General features: G+C 34.0%; 1 protein-coding gene across 2 annotated transcripts; it reads left to right on the top strand.

Annotated features, from left to right (window-relative positions):
* The first annotated feature begins 246 nt into the window (after nucleotides 1-246).
* LOC121318081 (one cut domain family member 2-like) lies at nucleotides 247-15593 on the top strand. 2 transcript variants are annotated; one of them, XM_041254345.1, is made up of 3 exons: nucleotides 247-1523; nucleotides 8388-8435; nucleotides 15199-15593. In XM_041254345.1, exons 1-3 carry the CDS (start codon nucleotides 404-406, stop codon nucleotides 15483-15485), a joined length of 1455 nt encoding a protein of 484 aa, XP_041110279.1. In that variant the 5' UTR covers nucleotides 247-403; the 3' UTR covers nucleotides 15486-15593. The 2 variants fall into 2 exon arrangements, with proteins under 2 accessions (XP_041110279.1, XP_041110289.1); XM_041254355.1 differs by lacking the exon at nucleotides 8388-8435.
* The last annotated feature ends 6432 nt before the right edge of the window (nucleotides 15594-22025 follow it).

The raw sequence follows: 22025 nt of genomic DNA, 5'->3' as shown, positions 1-22025 counted from the left end.
CTGACGTTAGAGTCCATATGTAAAAGCAGCATACAAATCTCAACCGAACATGAAAACTAGTATCCCACGCCCCTCTCGGTGTGTATTGGAGAGATTGCCTTGCTAGATATTCAGAAGCGTGCACTGTGAGAGAGGGTTGCTCAGACGTCACGTCTGTCAGAAGATAAGGCCCGCCCACTCCGCTGGGGTAGGATGATCGAATAGCAAACCCATCCTGGACAGCTCCAGCAGCCTAAACAGAAGACGTAGGAGGAGGAAAGGGCTCGGACATGGCGAGAAACAGCACTGGCCCGTCTGCTAGAGATCGGTAATATTTTATTGTATTTCTAAAACCCGAGAGGCCTTACAAAAACCAATAAAACCCAACCCTGGCACAAAAACATACAATAGATCAATGGACTGAATGAAGACTGCTTACAACGCCTATAGATGTCTGGCCAAGGAGCTGGATGCTTACGCCATGAACCCAGAGATGACAATGGACAGCATTGGCAGTCTGCATGGCGGAGTAAGCCATGAGCAGGATTTGATGAGCAGTCACAGCCCCCATCACGATCGGAGCACTGGGGCTTCTTTAAGGATACATCAGGACTTAGCTGCTGCTTCTTCACGATCCGCTATGGTTTCCAGTATGGCTACGATGCTGGACGGGGCTGGAGACTACCGCCCGGAGTTGTCTCTCCCGCTCCACCATGCAATGAGTATGCCCTGCGACACATCCCCACCTGGTATGGGCATGAGCGGCACCTACACCACTTTAACTCCACTCCAGCCCCTGCCACCCATCTCTACCGTTTCAGACAAATTCCACCATCCGCACCACCACCACCATGCCCACCACCAGCGTCTCTCTGGGAACGTAAGTGGGAGCTTTACCCTGATGCGGGACGAAAGGGGGTTACCAGCAATGAACAATCTCTACAGTCCCTATCATAAGGAAATGACAGGGATGGGTCAAAGCTTATCCCCCTTGGTCAACAGCCCCCTTGGCAATGGTTTGGGCTCCATCCATAACACCCAGCAAAGCCTCCACAACTATGGCGCACATGGGCACGACAAAATGCTCAGCTCAAACTTCGACGCCCACACTGCCATGCTGGCCAGAGGGAACCAGCCCCTCTCAAGGAGCCTTAGTGTCCCTTCGGCGGGTATGATGCCACATTTGAACGGAATGCATCACACTGGTCATCCAGGCCACCCTCAATCTCACGGGCCCGTGTTGGCTTCCAGCCGGGAAAGGCCGCCCTCCTCCTCGGAAACTCAAGGTAATAACTCGGGGCAGTTAGAAGAAATCAACACCAAAGAAGTGGCACAAAGGATCACTGCGGAACTCAAGCGGTACAGCATCCCCCAGGCTATCTTCGCCCAAAGGGTGTTGTGTCGCTCACAGGGGACCCTTTCAGACCTCTTAAGAAACCCCAAACCTTGGAGTAAACTTAAATCTGGAAGGGAGACCTTTAGAAGAATGTGGAAATGGCTGCAGGAACCCGAGTTCCAGAGGATGTCAGCCTTAAGGCTTGCAGGTAAGACAAGGTATCTTGACAAATGCTATATAATATAGAATTGCGCCGATCGTACAGATTCATACAATTTTGAAACCAAGCACTAAAACACAGTTCGCGTAAAGAGCTATTATTGTACAGTCTCTAAAATAATGTTTTTTTACACGCAAATTTCCAACAGATAACCAGACGCACACATTATCATAACATTAATTTAACTACCAGTAAGACACGTTTTACATACCATCGTATTGACATTTGTGTACTTGGCAAATGTTATTGAAATTTAAGTTTGTTGCTCACCTTTTCTTCAAAGGTTTCTACTAAAAGTAAAACAAAACACATAGTCTCGTGTTTTAAATTCTGTTAACATATACTAAGTCAGTTTCTACATGAACGTTGTTTTAGTGACAAGGTGGTTCTTTTGTTTTATACATAATTTTTTTTTCCATCCTTAATTTAGTTTTATATGTTATTATTTTTGTCTGCTAACGTTTGCTTTTAGGAGATTTATAGGAAAACGCATAGTGCTACAACATAATGCTACCAGATTCCCCTTTAAAACATTTGTAATCCCCCTTTGTCTCTTGTGCACTTGAAGGGGAGGAGGGGGGAATACAGCTCTCTGCGGTATTAATATGAATCTGGTGAATTTAATACAAGGACATTAATTGGTATTGCAAATAAAGTAGTTGTTGTAATATTACACGTGTTGTTGTAGCTAATATATCCACTATTAATGTTTTCATGAAGTCAAGCTTTGTACGGCATATCATTGAAATTGTAAATATATTTTCTTGAAGATATTTGTGCAATTCTAGCGTGATACAAGTACATCGATATTGTTCACATTCGACAACTAAACCAGCAGCGATAATTTACTGGGTAGTTAACGCTGAGCAAATATATTTTGTGAAGGTTGTTTAAAAGGTTTATTATCCCAGGTGTTGTCCAAAGCAAATGTATTAATTCATAACAGACTTCGGTTAATACGTTTCGATTTAAGTAAGAACGTCTATGGTTAAAAATAGGTTTACAAACGCATAGCTGAAATGTAATTGAAGCCGGTTGATCAATTGATGTCTTTTATTGTATTGAAAACTAGTCATTTAAAAGAGACCATGGAGAACAATACAAACAGCTGCCCGTGACTTGTTCTGTTGTGAGGTGGGTGCACTCTCTAGCGGTACGAAATGGAAACTTTTATTAATCCGTTATCTATTGTTCTATATATATATATATTTCCGATGCTGGTTTATCATTACTGTTTAATATAAAATGTATTTTAAATTGTTTGCCAATGTTTCATTAGCTATATTAAATCTTTTTTTTTACATTTATTTACAAATTCACACGTTATTTTTTTGTTATTTCTTTGTTTGAATAATTACCAATGCGCTAAGTGTGATTCAGTAGTAGTTATCAACTCTACTTTCGTGTTGGCGATATGCTTATAAATGAGGATTGTTGCGCGTATTCATTGGTCTCGTAGAGCATAAGTATCTATATATATATATATATATATATATATCTATATATATATAATATAATATATATATATTATATATATATCATGTTATATTCTTGTAAGATAAAAATGTAGCCTCTCAGAATATGATTAATTGGTGCTTTATTTCGAACAGCATATAGATGTATTTTAAGTAATTAGTCAAGCTGTTTTCTGTATTTTGTTTGCATTAAGGTGTTAAATACAGTTTTTTTTCAGTTACAAGTGCTTACTTAATAGTTTATTGGTTGTTTCTGTGGAAAAAAGCAAATGTTTTAATTAAACAAATTTGTATATATGATCACCTTTAAAAGTTAACAGGGTTTTGGACATCTGCCTTGTTTATTTTAATACAGTATGGTAGTAATGTCAAAAGGAAATGTATACCAAAATATTTTACATGTCAACATCATAAATAGACTGTGCTGGGTGTACAGTTTAATTATAGCATAATAATATGCCATTTTATAATACCAGCACTTGAGTTTTGCGTTACAAAGATAATGTATTTTCCTACCAAAACATTAACCTGTTATAACAAACCAATGGAACACATAAACGGTCACAAAAGACAAAATCCTAAATTGACACAATATCCAATTGTTTACAAAGTATGCATGTGAATAAATCTAAACCGAACCCAACCCCCCCCCCTGCATTGCTAGTTTGGAAAACTTAGAAATATATTGCGCGCACTGTTTAAAACATGTCTGGTTGTGATATACCATTATCGTTCGCATGTCACAAATCTATTGAAATGTATTTATATATGATTTGCTTCTATTTAAACGAGATAGCAGAATAAGCCGTAGTGACGATAGTTAATCTTTCCAAAGGGCTAACATTACGTTTGATTTTACTGTTGTTCAGTCCACAGATTGTAAAATATACATGTAGCGGGGGTTCTGGAGGGCAAGTATTATGTGCTCCGAGAAGCTGTAGGGATTGGAAAGCGAGGAGCAGAAACTGCAGCAACTCAATGAATTATTGATAGAAATCTCTGCATGACCCAGAGCTGGAGCTCAAAACGTCACCTTGCCTTGGGTTAACCAGGCACAACGTGAAGATGGGAGCCAGGCTTTTGTTCTTCTGTGTGCGCCATAAATCATGTATATTCTTAAATAATAGAATGCTCCTTTTTAATTTACTCTTTGACCTTTGTCCCACCAGTTTGAGTTACGCAGTTCATTTTAAAAGATCTGCAATAATAATAATAATAATAATAATAATAATAATAATAATAATAATAATAATAATAATGATGATGATGATGATGTCGTAGGCAGGCTTATTAAATGCATAATCAGACGCACGGTTTATATTTAAAAAATGAAACTCACAGAAATCATAAAATTGTTCCACTGAAACATGTATTATACTTAAAAGTCACTAAAGGTGTTAAATCATATCACATTGTCTTAAACAGTATCCAGGGGGATTTAATCAGGAGTCCTGCCCCTGCAGCGTTAATCCTGTCCTAAGGTTAAGCATGGTCTGATTGCTCTTTTTGTATTCGTTCATGAAGCTCCAACAAACGACTGGGAAACACAAGCGTACGTGATCCTTGTATTTCTATATATAAGGGATGACTATCGGATATACCAAAACAGATAGTTAAAAGAGACAGACACAGAAGCGCGCACTTAATTAAGCAGCATGTTAAGGCATTTTACTAATTGCATTTTAAATGGAAAAGAGGAATAAGAAGTAAAATTACAATTAGGATTGTTGCTAAATTAATTCAGTGGAATTAGCTATTTGTAATTAGGATGTTAAATGTACAGTCGATTAGCTGGGAGATGTTATTTAGTATTCACAGCTCTGTTGATGTGCAAACGATTTATGTAAAATACCCTCATTGCACGATAGATGATAATGTACCGATACTGGCAATTTTGCAACCCAACTAAACGTACGATTAATAAAGTATCATTATTGTCATCAACATCACTATTGTTTATCTTTCTTTTAGTTTTTGTTAACTAGAACGATGTACAACGGTTTCTCTTAGAATGTTCTATTGTAATTGCCTGGTTTATTTTTAAATTAGTAATTTTACACATTAAAACATATTAGTACCGCATAGATTGTTCCTTGTAAACAGGTAGTGTGTTCTTTCTGACACCCCATTTTCAACCACTTACTGCTGCCTGTTGGAATAAGTAAAATGAATAATTAAAGAGCCCCGTGTTGTTAGCCCTTGCCTCTAGCATTCCCTTGTGAAAGAATAACACCTTCCAAATATGCATTAATGTAAGATCCCTAAGAGCATTGAGGGTAGAGAGAAAAAGACACACGAAAACATTGGAACAAGATCCAATGGAAAAAGCCTCCCTCATTTATTTTTATTCCAATCTTTCAATCGTGTGGTTATGTCACTTTCTAAAACAAATGTGTGTATATGGATGTGGATCGATACGAATAATCTCTTGAAGATTAAAAGGGCATTAATGCTGGCAACAATAACATAAACGTGTGGACCCAGTTCTCATTGATCTGGAACCTGATCCTGGCTGATTCCAGTAAAGGTGATCATGGCACTCTCTTCCCAGCACTGGACTCAACACCAGTCTCCGTTTATGATCGGCGTCATCGTAACCATATAGTTGAACTGACTACCTGTTTGGATTATTATTATTATTATTATTATTATTATTATTATTATTATTATTAAATGTAGGTATATACGCAATCAAATTGCAATATTTTCTCGTTTGTTAAAACAAACAAATAATAAATAAATAAATAAATAAATAAATAACTGTTGTAAGTTTATGCAAATTTTAGGTTTACAGTATTTTAACTAAAGGTAAATCCCATAATAAAGTAACCATACACAGATAACCAAAAATGTTGTTGTAATAAGCCACCTTTATGCAGAAAAATCTCGGAGCTCAGAGCAGCCATTACATCGAATATGTGCTCGATGCCTCCTAATTCATATAGCCTAGGACAATCACACAGTGTGTGTCAGTGGAACGCTTTTCTAATTATTTATGAATACATCTGGACGTAAGGGATAGCCAGCATGATATGTCACATTAATTACACGGAAATTTGCAAGTGTGCTTTCCAAAACCCTGAGTCCTGATTAACAGAAAATAATAAAACGTAAAGAAAATTAAGTCACCGCCTTTTTAAGAAAGAAGCCCATGTGGACAAACTAAAAGTGTATATGCACTGATTAGCAAAACGTACATGGAACCACCTTATTTCCAAATATGTGCATGGACAGCGAAAGCCTTGTCGCCATGTTTTTTAACACGTATTTGATTGCCATTAAAACGTTTAGGCCTCTCCGTTATAGGTGATACATTGCTGTTAGCCGACCCATTGCTCGACCGAAATTTATTTTCAAATATTAAACTAACTTTCCGAGTATACAGTACGTTGATGTTTTTCCTCTGAAACCCACGATACGCTGTAGGTTATCTATGTAGGCCTAATGCCCACTCTAACAAATATTGTATTCCTCAAACAGGAATCTAATCCGGCGTTTATTGCAGCTCAGAGATAATGTAATGTACATGTAAATGTAAGATATAAGATGTAAACCATTGATTAAAAACAAAAGCGTATTTTCATAGGCATGACGATCGCGTGACGATTAAACCCTTTTTTTTTAACCGGGTCTCTAAACCACAGGAGGCAAAGGGAGGTTGAATGGATTCGGTTCACATTTTGGACGTCGAAAGCACGTGTGCCTACATGGTGGTAAATTTCCTCATTAAAATTTTGAAGAATAAATATCAATGGAGATATTTACATTTTGGTATAGCTGCAATGTATTCAACTTTCGCTGTTCAAAAGCCATTTCCCACTGGTATCAAACTTAGATTTTTTCTAAATCTGTAATTTAGATTACTAACATGAAGATAGGCCTGTGTATCATCACCAAACAGTCCTATAATTAAGGTGGGACTATGAGAGATGCATTTTGTAAGTGCAATGGCTGGTGCCAAGAAAGTGTCTGAACTTCTCCCATGTGCTATACAAAAATATTAATTGCCCCAGGTCCAGCTGTTAACTTGATCAGCTTAACAATGATTATATTCCTTGTATACTATTAACTATGCTATTGGTTTGAACGAATACATTATCAAAACATTAATCTACTACAATTCTGCAAAAGTGCACACATTATTTTATTACATTTTTGTTATTATTAAAATATACACCAGTAAAATAAATTGTATTTTTATAGTTGTTTTTATTTTTTATTTTTATAAATACAGCGATGATTGCAGACATTACTGGGGAAACACATAATATGTACCTAACGGATAAACATGCAGTATGCTACACTGTATATAACAATAATAATAATAATAATAATAATAATAATAATAATAATAATAATAATAAACAACACAGAGGGCTCTTTTCAATTAGGCTAAATGGCAGTGGATCAATGCTATCATAAAGAGGCCACAGTTATGAAAATTAAACACCCAGAGCAAGTTCTTGTCCACATTGTTTATATCGCTAAAAACAAAATGTTCATATTTGAATGATTTAAATGAGTGCTTCAGTTAAGCAATACACACAGTCTGTGTTAATTTCTGATTGAGTGAGAAATGTAAAAGTCAATGTTGTTTATATAAGCCTTTTTTTTTAACGTGTACATTGAGTTGAATTAGTGAAATACAGGTTAGTGTTAAAAACAATAAACTTAATGTGGGGAAATAAACTATGTATGTGTTGGCTAACACAAAAATGTTTGTGCTTTTACTAATACAATTATTTTGTTTATTTTTCTATGTACATTTTTTACTATCATTTGGGACATTATTATTATTATTATTATTATTATTATTATTATTATTATTATTATTATTATTATTATTATTATTATTATTATTATTTTCAGCTGTGTAAGTCATCTGCATATTTGGAGTAGTCTATAATAATGGTCTAAATAGTGCCAGATCTAAATACTGCCACCCTAAAAGCATAAGCCTGTTCTGGCAGAATTCATTCCACTGTATGTTTTATTGTCTTTTCTGATATTAAAACAGGGGCCAGTAAATATGCCAGCAGGATTAATACAGGATGGCTCTATTTAGATGCAGCACTGTCAAGATCATTAAAATAGATCCCTAGTGATGTTTAATATGTTTAAGTGTGAAAATGTTAAATAGACATACTATGCCAATCAGGTGAGGTAACCTCATGGTTTGTAGTCCAATCAGTATATCTAACACAGGTCTTATAAATTGTATACAATGGTCTGATTTTTCACATCAATAATTCATATCATACTTATTTTTTACTGACAGCTTATGCAATGAGTCTTACTAGGACACTCATTTTTTTTTAACATAACCATCAATAATACTGTGCTGTTTTTTAATGATGTATCTCGCTGTCCCCACCAGGAGGTTACTGTAAACAAGATGAGGCATCTCAGCGACTTATGTTCTCTGGTAAATTATCATTTTATTTTTATATTTTTTGAAAAAAAAGGAGATTCCCTTTGTCTCTATAATAATAAAACAATACTATGTTATCAACATTTGAATATGTTCTTGTTTATTCAGGAAATCTGTGCTAAAGAAAGGCATTGTCTATCAAGTTTCAATATTTATTAGTATAATATTTTGTGATAACCCTATAACAAGTGTTTTTATGGGGATGAGACTGTATTCATTTCTTATGGTAATACTATATTTTAATGATCTTTTACAAAGGATTCATAATGCATAGAATTGTAAGTCTTTTTCAAACCCATTTTAAGGACTTATTCTCTTAAAATGTTACATGGTTGTTGATATTATTGAATAATTTATAAGACACCTTTGTGCAAGTATATTTAATGATTTAAACAGTGGCTTCAAAGTACTAAAATCAGCCACCACTTTCAAATTGCAGCCCTTGCTGCCTATTTTATGCAAAAAAACTTACTAACTATATTATGTTTTCTGCAATACTGTCTGAAATTCTGTAGCATAATTATCTTTACCAGAAGGTCAAATAAACTAAGGCATTTAACTTGGATAAAATGACAGGAGCTCATGTTAATTGTATTATTGTAAAACATGTAACCAAAAGGCAAGATCTAATTATTGTTTTACAGGCACACAACTATTGTTATCACCTGTTACAGACTGAATTTGGACAGGCTTTGAGACTATAGCCCCTACAGATTGCTGCTCTTTGCCGGTTGCTCATTAACAAAGGAGATGTCCAATAAGCAGCGCTGGGGGGTGGGGTGGTGAGAAGGATGAGCGACGGGGTGTGGGGTCTTTCCGTGTGTTCGACCTGGAGCTAGGACAGATTGAGTTGTCAGAATAGCTTTACTTTCTCAACAATTCATAATTACAAGGAAATGTATTTGCAATTATTAGTATCCTTTTAGGTACCTTTTAGGTACATTGCATTTAATTCAGAAGAGGTACTTTTGATTTATTTATTTATTTATTTATTTATTTATTTATTTATTCGTTTGTTTGTTTGTTTACATCTGTCATTTTGTTTATATCCTTAGATAAATATAACAGACTACCAGCTATTTTGTTTTTACTTCAAGGAAGCTAATAATAATAATAATAATAATAATAATAATAATAATAATAAATAATAATAATAATAATGGATAACAGTGACATGCATATCTGTATTGTGTAAAACATACTTCTGCAGTCATAATATTATTATTATTATATATTATTATTATTATTTATTATATTATTACTTATATATCCTAATAATTACAATATATTTTGGGTTTGAACGGTTTTGGAAAACATTGCTTCAAAATGTAGCACATCAGTCTTTTTTAAAATGCATTTTCTTTCTTTAAAAAAAAAAAAAAAGGTCTCACTTTTGAAACGCAGGCATCTCATGGCAGTTAATTTACAACCTGCCCTCGGGTATTGATTTCTATATTGCAATGCTCATTTTCTATTTATTGTTCTGTATTGGCACTTCCCCCATTTTGTTACATTTTGCTGGTCGGGTTTTCCCATTTATTACGTCTTTCTCTTCTTTTGTGATATCTACAGACTTTATTTTAGTTTGAGACCAAGTGTCCCTGTTTCACCCAGAACGGTATTAAAGAGGTACGAAGAACTGAACCCACACTTGCGTTTCACGCTAATTTAATGGATATATTTACTTTAATCTTTGTTTAATGTGCCTATAGGATGTACTCTCAAGGTTTAAGTTGTAGATATATTTTAGTCACTAAAGTGGTTTGTGTTCAAATAAAACGTTAGTTCAATAAAAAAAAAAACATAGTTTGTGTTAAAAATAACACACACACACACACACACACACGCACACACGCACACACATTATGTTTAATGTGACACAAACAGTTCTTAAATAAAAAATTTAACAGAAGACTTGATGGTACACATTCTTTTTTTAATTTAATACCTCTACGAAGTCCTTATGTAAATTCATTACATATTAAATACAGTATAGCTTTTGATAAATAGTATGCAAGCGAAAACATTTCAAAGCATGCATTTCAACGAATTTAACTACTTCAAATTATGGGTAAATTGTATAACCAAAGATATAGAGATGGTATCACAGACGCCAATTATTATCAATCTGGGGCTGCCTTATACCTAATGTAACATTGGGTAATCATTGCTAATTGGGGTCTGTGAAACGTTATGATTACGTCTGTGATGAAAAGACAACATGATATTTTTTCCCCTTTTTTAATGAATCTTATTTAGCTATCATTTATAGTAGGCTACCTTAAATAAATTCTAATTCAATCCAGGTAATATCTAGTGCAATGCCAGGTATTCTAGCAGGTGGGTTACTATACAGTACAGTACAGTGTCTTCTTTCCCAGTGCTGCGCTGTTAGAAGCCATTGATTTACATGTGTCAGAAAGAAAAGATAAACCACAGGAGAAGCTGTTACCCTTTTGATGCAAGGCCAGGGAAACCTTCGGTATTGATCCTATTGATTCAACCTTTCCCTTTAAGCAAACCACATAGTTAAAGACCCTCTGTTCAGTAGATTCAGGCTTCATTCTGAAAGTACTCCATTAAATATTGTCCTTCGATTTGTTATTGCTTGGAAATCCAAGAACATCATGCAACACGGATTTAACACGCAAATTAGGAAGCAGCGGTGCAGAGTACAAGGGATAACACCGTCTATTTTACACGTGTACGACTGAGTCGAGGAGGTGTGAGGATTGAGTCGAGGAGGGATGGGGTCTGAGGCTGTCCTAAAATGGACACCGTACACATGGCTCCAGTTTTATCCACACGCGACACAAGTGTAGTGTAACGATAAAGTTTAGACTGCAATATGGTCACAGTATTAAACAGATGATAAATCACGGACGCCTGTAAAATGTAAAATTGTTCCCACTACTAAAGGCTTTATACTAGTGAGTTAATAAAGTCTTCATGATATATCAATAGGAAATATATACACACAATCTTCTTTTCATGATGGTGTTTATATAAAGATTTAGGCATATTCGAATTCTATACATATGTTTATTTTTATTTGTATTTTTTTATTTTTAAACACGAGAAAGTTGTTTATAAACAGAAAAAAACTACTGTATTTCGGACTGGGACTTACTATTTACTAACTCGTTATAAAATAATGACATACACTCTCCCCTCTCTAACAGTGACAAAGCCTCTGCAATTCTTCCAAGCAATGATTTATTACAACTGAGGGCAGTGTGCTAAGAAACTGAAAGTACAAAGCAAAACTAAAACAAATAAAAATGTTAACACACAACAAATGACAACTGATGAACACATTAGTTGTCGTGCCATTTAATTTAGAAGTTAAAAACTCTTTATCCAGAATCCAGCAAACAATCAATAGCGCCTGGATGTCAAGGTAAAAGTAAAAATACAGGTGCAAATACATTCAAACCTCAAATGTGAATTCAGACTATCACTCCTGTAACCAAATGGCCTATTTCCTGTGTATAATTTAAATATATCTAGTACTTCACCGACTGTTACTATGTATAGGGGTTCTGTATACTTCCTATTTCTGTAATCAAGGCCTTTTTTAATTTAAAAGGAGAAAAAAAAAGATCAATTCCCTGCATGTTGTGTGTGTGTGTGTGTGTGTGTGTGTGTGGTGTGTATATATATATATAGTATATAATATATATATATATATATATATAATATATATATATATATATATATATATATATATATATTTTATATTTAATTATGTTTATTATTAGTGCAACAAGATAAGCAACATCGAGGGGAAAAAATCATTTTCTATTATAACCCCTGTTAATGGATCGAGTCAAGCTCATCTTCTGATTAGCGTCTGGAAATGAGAGCAACACATAAACAGTTAACAATGTTACCTGTCTTCAAACACACAGAGCCAAACCCAACATTTTAAGAAATCAGCAACAGTTACAACAGTGTGTAGGTCCACAACTAACCCGATCACATTTGCTAAGCTGAGCGACAGAGTGGACCATTAATTGTAGGGTTAGCAGTAAACCACTCTGGTTCATTCCAGTCCATTAAGTCCGTTCTATATACCGTCTATAAAATGTTTTTCTCAAGTGTTTTTTTTTTTTTATTACACAATGTACTGGAGTTGACATAACCTAAGGCTGGATGTTTGCTATTGCTCGACACACATTGCTACTTCAGATCCGTGTTATCATCGTATAATACTAAACAATGCAATGGAGATTAGCGCACCCTACAACATTTATAAACGTACTACGCGTAAGTTATGTTATTAATAGTTTTTTGGACAGTTTTGTGGATAGATTCATCACGTTGGACTGTAAATTGCAGTTTTCCAGTTCAGAAAATTAAATTAAAAAAAAATCAAACGGCGAGAATGTTTGTGCCCCTGCAGTAACAGATTATAAATTGCCTGAGTTCAAAGGGACAATGTTTATCATTTGCAGAGTAAAACCAAAATAAGCAATCGACTACCCTACCCTATAAATGCATACAGGTATAACACAAAGCAACGTGATGAGGAAAGAGACATCGAATAAGGGTTTACTCATTAATATTTTTGTTTGTGTTTGAACCAGAATACAATTCATTTAAATTATAAACAAGTATATTATTTTGTAAGATCCTCGTTTGTCTTGCTTGCACGATTTCTGCCAGGAATGTTATATGTTGTACAAATGAAAAGTGAATAAATAAGCCAAGTAAGAATTTTAATTAGTCAACACGTCTTTAAATCTTTAGATAAAGACACACACACACACACACACACACACACACACACACACACACACACACACACACACACACACACACACACACTCCTGTTGAGTTTAAGCTCATCATAACACAGACTACGTCGCCACCCTCTGGACACCAAAGAACTACATCCCTTTAAACTGATAGATCAGACGGCCTTTAATTAGTGTATGGTAGGAAACGGTACAAAACTTAAGCCAACTGCATTGTTTTTGTTTTCATTTTTTGACAGACGCTGCATCGTTTGTTAGGATTGATGCATTGTATTATTATTATTATTATTATTATTATTATTATTATTATTATTATTATTATTATTATTATTATTATTAGTAGTAGTAGTCGTAGTAGTCGTACTATTAGAACTAGTAATATTAAGCAGTTGTAGTAGGATAATATTAATGGTATTTTTTATCAAGCCTTGTTACATAAAGTGAAAGTTCATCATAACAACCACTACCACATTGTTTATTCTTGATATAAAAAAGTCAGAACTGAAATAATTTGCTTATTCGTGTTGATACCATTCTCTGGGAATTAAAAAAAAAAAAAAAAAAAAAGTATAATTAGTAGTTCTTAAGTAAAATTAACGAGGATGCCAGTGTGTAGAGCGCGCCAGTTTCAGCACCTTGGACAGATACACGCAGTTGCTTACTAGACAAAGGAAATAATTATGACACAGAATACTACCTGTAAGAATTGACCGCTGTTTGGTATCACTACTACAATTGTATGGCTTCTTGAAACGTTTTATGTAATTGAATTGTGCAACGGTTCAACTGCATTTTAAATTATATTTTCTTTATCCGTAAGGAAATTACAAAAACGTTTCTATTTGTACTTTTTTTTGGTTGTTTGTTTTTAAGATGGAACCATAGTTTTGGTTGTTTGGGTAGAGAACATCTGTAATGATTTAACATAATGACTGCAACAATACATTTTAAATGTAAACACTAGAAGCAAGTGATCAGTATAGTACAGGATCGGGAAGTATAGAGCTGTGTAAGTTTCAGAAAATAAATCCACGATGATTCCTTGTCCATGTGTTTATTTACATCCTAGTTCAGATAGTTTCTTCTTACATAATGGTTTTGTACACAATGGAGTACTTAACCTGACTTATATTGATCTCATTTGGTCTCAGTTGTGCATACTTAATTCAGAGAGGTAATCAAAATGATTTCTGAGGCTTTCCTTTATAGGACTGTACCAAGCTAGACAGACTTCACTGGAATGGGCTTTCCACAAACAACATTATTAAAGTGTTTGAAGTTTCTTTATCTATTTGAATGGGTTGCATTTTACATTAAGTCCAGTGAAGTCTTTGCATGTAAGTTTGTTTTTGCTAGACTTAAGTAAAACCATATTTACTGGTTAGAAGCCAATTGAAAATAAGATTAATAACCCAGTATTTTAAATGACAGGGAGCTTATTCCAGTATTGGAGATTGTGTTTTCAATTCAGATTCATTTGTTCTATGTTTTTTTTTTTTTTTTTTTTTTTTGTTGATGTTGGTGTATTTTAATCCAAATCAAATTGTATATGTGTGTGCTGCTGGCACACTGTTGTGTGAGTTATTTTTGGGATTTGTAAATATCTCTATAAAATGTATATTTTAAAAATACCAAGTAAATATGGAAATATGGCAATTTTTCAAGAATCTTTACAGATAACACATGTATAGTTTTAATTATGTGTTTTACTGAGTCTTAGCTATCTTGGTTGTTTTTTTTATCTTCTAGTTAAAATATAAAAAATATAATACTATAATAATATTATGTGTCTACTTACAGTCAATTTAGTTTACATAATTAAAAAAAAGGTTATTTAGTATGAAAACTCGATATAAATCCTTTCAGGTATCAAACCAGCTTCTATTTTTTTTTTTCAACCAGCAGATAGAAATACCACCTTAAATTACAATTTTGTCAACTTCCATGTATCTAAAATGTAAGTTAACTTGCAGTGTCTCTTTTTTTCTTCCATTCAGCATGCAAACGCAAAGAACAAGATACAAGCAAAGAAAGGAGCATTACACCAAAGAAATCCCGTTTGGTTTTCACTGACCTCCAGCGCAGAACACTTCTCGCCATCTTCAAGGAAAACAAGCGCCCCTCCAAGGAGATGCAGATCACAATCTCTCAACAACTGGGCCTCGAACTGACCACGGTCAGTAACTTCTTCATGAATGCCCGGAGGCGGAGCTTGGACAAATGGATGGATGAAGGAAGCCCAGGGGCCTCTTCCTCAACCTCCAGCACTTGTACCAAAATATGATTGAGGACAGTGTACCAGAACAGGGCACGGTACCCGTCAACAACATTTTTAAATTTGCTTTAGAGGGGATCTGTTCACTGGTGAATAGCAGACACACACACACACACACACACATATATATATATATATATATATATATATATATATATATATATATATATATATATATATATATATTTTTTTTTTTTTTTTTTTACTTTTCAACATAAAAGCAGAGTCTATTCAAGATTAAAGCCACTGCCAGTAAGAAGTCATGGGCATTTAGTTTAACTGCAATTTTTATATCCACCTGTGTCTTTGGATTTGCACTTAGTTGCTTTTCCGTGAAAATGATCAACACACAAAAGCTTTTAGACCACCCCCCAAAGCAATTTTACTTAGGCAATCATAAGCCAGGCCAATATGTTCAGTTATTATTGGAGATGCTTGCACGTGGTTGTCAAATAATAACCATCCCCATAACACATTTAAGATTTGACAAAATGTGACCAAAGAAATTAGAATCTTTTGTAGACAATTATCCATATATTAAGAAAATAAAACATTGCGAAGGCACCAGTAGACCAGTAATGCAAGTTGTGGCAAGTGGTTTAACCTTAATCTTTAGTGGCACGGGAGTCCCCCAGTAACTGTAATCTCAGTTTGTTTCCCAGTCTCAGTTTGCTTTCCAGTGTCAGGTACTGGCAGGTATGCAAGCACAAATTTTACAGATTTGACTAATGCTGGTATTCAGGAACACACATCTACATGTATGTTAGTCTTATAACATGCACCAACTACTAAAAGTGTTCTCTGAATGAGGTTTTAGTGGTTGGCTTTGTATGGAGCACAATGTTTAAGCACATTTCTTTTGCAATAGAAAATGGACATTTTAGGGAATATCGTTCTTCATACATTAGAAAACTCAGGATGTCATTTTTCAAACATTTGAAGAACATATTAGCTTCATTCTCTCACAAACATATTTGGGGTATTTTCTTAATCACGAACATTAAATGTTAGTTCCTCTAGTTTTAAAACGACTTACTAGCAAGTGTACAGAGAACTTTCTCATGATACCAAAGTAATTTCTATCCACACCAAATATTTATTCAATTTATCGAAATGGCAAAATGTGTATTTTATACAATTTTAATCTCATACAAGTTTTATTTATTTATTTATTTGTTCTTTAATAACCAAAGACAAAATGGCTGTAGGCTGTTAAGCAAGATTGAGGAACAATAAAATGTGTATACTATATTTAGTTTAACTACTGATGTAGTTAAGCTAAACTACATTCTTAATTCTATTTAATTGGAAGACACTCATGCCCTTTTCAACATCACCCTGGTTTCTACCTAAAGATAGATTATTTAAAAATGTGTGTAGCAGTTGCCAGGTGTTCTTGATTTTTTCCCATTAAAACTGAATACACCAAAAATAAAAGTGACAAATGGACTGTTCAGAATGGGAGCCAGGTCATCAGTTCCAAACTACAACATGTTCCCAATTTGGCATTTACTGTATTATATTTACTATGTAGTGTCAGGATCAAACACATAAGGCGTCGCATTCATCAGTAAACAGCCCCTCCAGGAACACCCTTCCGTGTTCAAAAGCAAGCCAAAGGCTTTAAAGACTCTTCAAGGACACTTGAGACTTTTTCTATTTATTGCCGAATCGAAACCAAAGAAACTTTTTTTCTGCACCTAATTGTTCTGCAACAAACTGTTATAAAAAAATAAATAAAGAAGAAAAAAGAGCACGTCAGGAAATGGAGAACATGCTGTGTTTCGTTGGGCGTCTTGGACATTTCATGGAAGCAGATTATAAGAAAGGGTACAACAAGCAGGGAAGCAGTGCCACTATGGCCGTTGCTTCATGAGACTGGGCATTTTGCATCTCTTAAAATTGAAGAGTGTCTTTAACGTGTGCCTATGCAGTTTTTCAAGAAAATGGAAAAGAACAACCAAAACCTCATCAGCTACAAAACCAAAGATTAATGGATATTCCTACACTTTCCCTTTGTTGTTGCATGACTTAATGCATTCACTATTTACAGGTAAATTGATTCTAATTGTTCTTTCGATTGAAGAAGGGGCTAATTCACTTGTGCATTTTTTGTTCTCTTTTTTATATGGGATTTGGAAAAGGATTCATTTCTTTCTCCAAGCATTAGATGTTGGGATAAATAAGCCAGTACAGCACCAGATTCCATACGCATAACTATATTGAAGCTAGTGATTGTATTTAATGCATCCCTGTTGAGATGGTTAACTGATAGTTGAGATTCTGTTTTTCTTTGGGACAGTCAACCACAATACATTCTTGAATCCAACCCCATTTCATCTCACATCTTAATTTGAACCGATCGCTCTCTTACTATGTCAGCAATCAGTCAAACCACAATATTCATCATTTATCCTCTTTACCTTCTGTGCATCAGGAATGATCTATTTCCCATAACACTATAATCTCTCTAAAAGATACCAACTGTTAAATACATGTTTTTTGTTTTTTTTTACCAAACATAATTTGCAAATATAGGAGGCTTTACATATGGATAACATTTTATAGAGGTCACTTGGTTTTGGACACTTAGTCAAAAATTGTTTGAGATCACAGGGCTATACTAGCTTTCTTTAAACACTTTGCTTACACTAATTCATTTTCTAAGGCAGGGTAAACATTTACAAAGAAAATGACTTGAGAGAATCATAAGTTAATAATGAAGACAACCAAGACCAGTAAGGAAATACAACAGGATAATAAAGACAGCTTTAAGTATAAACCCATCCATGTACATAACTTTGTTTCCAAATTCAGATGTAGTTACAAATAAATTAAATGCAACTTCATGCTTAATGGATAGCTGTCAAAAAGTAAGGTTTGTTTTCCTTTATGATGCCAAATAATAATAATAATAATAATAATAATAATAATAATAATAATAATAATAATAATAATAATAAAACAATCATACATCATCAAAGACATAAATGAAAGTATTTTGCAATAAAATAAATCTGTTATATTCTTAAGGGAGGACTAATACTTGAATATTGCATTATTCTGTCATTAGGTTTAATCATATTTCCTCATATAACTTAATTACTCCATAATACTATAGTACAATATCTTCAATTATAAATCGTAATCAGCTTCTACAGACATTTTGCATTTTTAATAGCATTCCATGTACATGATCCCAATGTCTCTTGCTTGGAAGAGAAGTGAAGTCTGTGGGCACGTCCAAGATGAGTTCAACTTTCAAGAAACAAAAACTGTCAATCATCAGTTACAACTGTACAAATACTTCGGTTCAATAGCTTTATCCTTTATTGTTCTCTCTTTCTCTATTATTAGAGCTTAACCCAAAGATTCTACATAGGCTGAACAAGCAGGCCACCACTTCAGCCTTTCCAAAAAACAGGGAGCTCTCTTTATGAGGATTGCTTCATAATGGTCTGGCTGTATGAATGGAAAATGTGCCAACCAAGGAAGTGAAATCATGATATTTTCATTGCTTGTCATAGTACTTATATTTTCAATGCTTTCTCCAAAATTGTGGGGTTTTTTGTTATGTGTTATTCTTTGCAGTACTTCGTTTTTGTTTTTTTAAATCAGATTTTAACTTAATCAAAACCACACTGAAGTACCCTGTACCCTAATCAATAAGGCAAGGTTTACATTTCTCCATGTTTGTTCTTTTCATTTAATTTTTAACTTGTTGGAGTTTATTTATTTATGGCGATTGTATGTTAGAACCTGAGAATTATAGAGGGTTTTTTTTTTTAATAATGAATTATTTAATTATTTTAATCTTATTTAATTAGATTGTAATTGTTTGGGTAAATATTTATGATTATTTAAGAATGTTAGAATGACAGTGCATCCAAGATGCAATGACTCATTTTTGTCTTAATTTATATAATTGGTTTTAGTTTTGCTTTAAAAAGCAACTGAATGGGGTATTTAATAATTAGTTTAGTAAAAAAAAAAATGAATAAATTGTTTGATCTGTTATTTATTAATTTATAGATTGTAGTATTTATGAAATTGCCAAAAAAAAATGATAATTTGAGGATTTGTAGATCCCTTTATCGTGTTAGCTTTAATTAAGTATCTTCCTTTCTGTCAAAACAATCTTTTGAAACCAAAAAAACATTAGAGTACTACATTTGTTTTCTATGCTATTAAATATTAGACTGAGAGCTCCTCACAACAGCCTGCTCAGTACAAGGACAAGCAATGAATCTGGGATTCGTAGTGCTACTCTTGCGGATGGGGACACACGTTTAATGGAAATTTGCCGTTTCACCAAAGATTACCTGCAGTTCAAAGTGGCTTTCCACAGCTTTATATGTTGGAGGAAGAAAAGGACTAAGGAAAGAAAAAAAAAAAAACCCTTAACTAGCTGCTTCCAAGACTGAATTGTGTGTGTGTAAAAAAAATCTTTCTATTTCTAGTGAGAACCAAAGAGGCTACCTCACTGATTTTTTCCATTTGTAATTTTAATCGTGTTGATGATACCAAAGATACCAAAGATTTCTTTCTATGTGCGGTCTGCGCTTGGCCCATGCTCTTGTTTTATACCTGTATCTCTCTGCCTCTATTTCTATCTCTATCTCTCTTAAAACAAAAAAGACTGCTTTCCCCAAAAAATAAGTGTAAGGGGAGGGGGGCTTATTTGTGTTATGCTGAACTCTATGTACATGTGATTGAAATTCACCAATTTGACCTTAGAAAAGTGTCCTAGTGTGAGTGGAAGTTCTAGAATTGCTAGAAGGTTACTGTAAAAATTACCTGGATTCCCATAAAGTCTCCCTCAGCTGTTTGCAACCCTCAAAATAGGAATTAGGATTTTAACCAAAGAAAGCTGAACTCAGTAGGAACACAACAGCAATACAGCTTCCAAGAAGTACCATTCAATCTGTACTTTAATATAGATGAAATGGTTCTTCTCAATAGGACAAGAATTGAAAAAAAAGAGCCCCTGTAATCACAGCAATGCTATTTAGGCATCAAATAATAATAAAAAAAAGTTTCTACAGCGATACAAAGGCACTGTCATTTTGATTTAGTGCAGTCTGTCAAAATAAAACTCCAGAAAGTGTCCCTAATTAGTCTTTTAACTTTTCATTTTCTTTTTTAATTGAATTCCACATTTTAAGTAATAAAACTGCCAAGTACTGCTTCCATTGTTCCAGTGCGAGCTATAAAATCTTAATTCACATGCACACACACACACACACACACACACACAAATCTAATTGTTGAGAAAATATTGTATGTACATAGGGAAGGTGACATTTAAAAAAAAAAAAAGAATAGTAATGACTGCTTTTCATGGACTCGAAAACGCTTTAGTTGCAAAGTATGAAATAACAATGGGACGAGTGCCTTGCTTGAACCAAAGCGAAGTTTTTTCAAGTCTAGACCTCTCTGTGCTTTCTATTCCTGTGAATACCTCTGCGTCAAATGGGCCACATTTTGTGTTATTTTGGTGGCCCATGTACTGTGGTGCTTTGCAATGCAATCATGCAAAGAACAAAGAGAAACTATGATACCAAAGGCTTTTTAAATCTAATTTTCTTCTATTTCTTTCTTCTAATGGTTGCAAAGCTTTAAACAAAAATAAATATTTGAGGCATGTTAGTGGCGCAGACCGTGCAATTCCTTACCGAATTTTCTCAGATATACCTCATAGATAATAGTGTTTAGAGTAATGTTATTATAGCGTATGTAATAAATTATTCATTTGTTTTTTTGGTAACTGTGACTTTATGGGAAAAAAAAGCTTTGTACATTTTAAGTTGTGATTTTTGTAATAGTTGAAGAGGTGCGCTTACAGAAACAATTTTCTTTTCTTTTTTCTTTTTCTTTTTTTTTTGTTTGGTTGGTTCTTTGTTTATTTGTTTGGATTGGGGACAATTGCAGAGCGAGCCCAAAGTTTACAGTTTTCATATTTTGATGAAGAAAACATCTGTTCTTTTTGTTGTGTTTTAGACTGTGTTCATTTTCACATCTGTCTAACTTGGTCTTACTTGTTCTGTGTTAAGGTGTAGCATAATTAGCAACTGCCAAACAGTGCTATAGGCCTAATTTTATGCATGAGGCTATTAACAATTAGCAGTGTGATGCATTGTGATTATTAAGATTTTTGATTTAAGAATAGATTTTGTTCCTTTTTAATGGACTTAATTTATGCATGGGAGCCTGTTATTTGTTGAAGATTGTGGCTCAGTTGTGCATATACTGCACTGTGAGAACATACACAGTTGAATTGAACACACTGGTAAATTTGTTGCACAGGGATAGATGTTTTAACAGGGGGAGGGCTTGGTGAATAAAAGGTAACCTCGCCAACAATCTAAGGACATAAAAAATGCTACTATTTTGTATAAATTAAATGTGCTATTTGCAAAGTACTTGCTTTTCAAGTTATTGTGAAATGTATTTCATAAAGGGGAGGCATGATTGATTTCTGGTTTCTTAGGCTAAACCCAAACTGGGCAATCATAAGCTATTGTTTTCCAAGGGATGTTCAGACACATA

This window comes from Polyodon spathula, chromosome 1 (assembly GCF_017654505.1).
Source record: "Polyodon spathula isolate WHYD16114869_AA chromosome 1, ASM1765450v1, whole genome shotgun sequence".
In the NCBI taxonomy this organism is placed as follows: Eukaryota; Metazoa; Chordata; class Actinopteri; order Acipenseriformes; family Polyodontidae; genus Polyodon; species Polyodon spathula.
The sequence above is the reverse complement of the archived record's forward strand: the minus strand, read 5'-3'. Positions and strand labels throughout refer to the sequence as shown.

Bases quoted from the DNA above. Each gene is read 5' to 3' on its own strand.
- LOC121318081 (XM_041254345.1), top strand. From the start codon at position 404: ATGAAGACTGCTTACAACGCCTATAGATGTCTGGCCAAGGAGCTGGAT. The intron at 1,524-8,387 runs GTAAGACAAGGT...TGTCCCCACCAG, and splicing joins GTCAGCCTTAAGGCTTGCAG to GAGGTTACTGTAAACAAGAT. The intron at 8,436-15,198 runs GTAAATTATCAT...TCTTCCATTCAG, and splicing joins TCAGCGACTTATGTTCTCTG to CATGCAAACGCAAAGAACAA.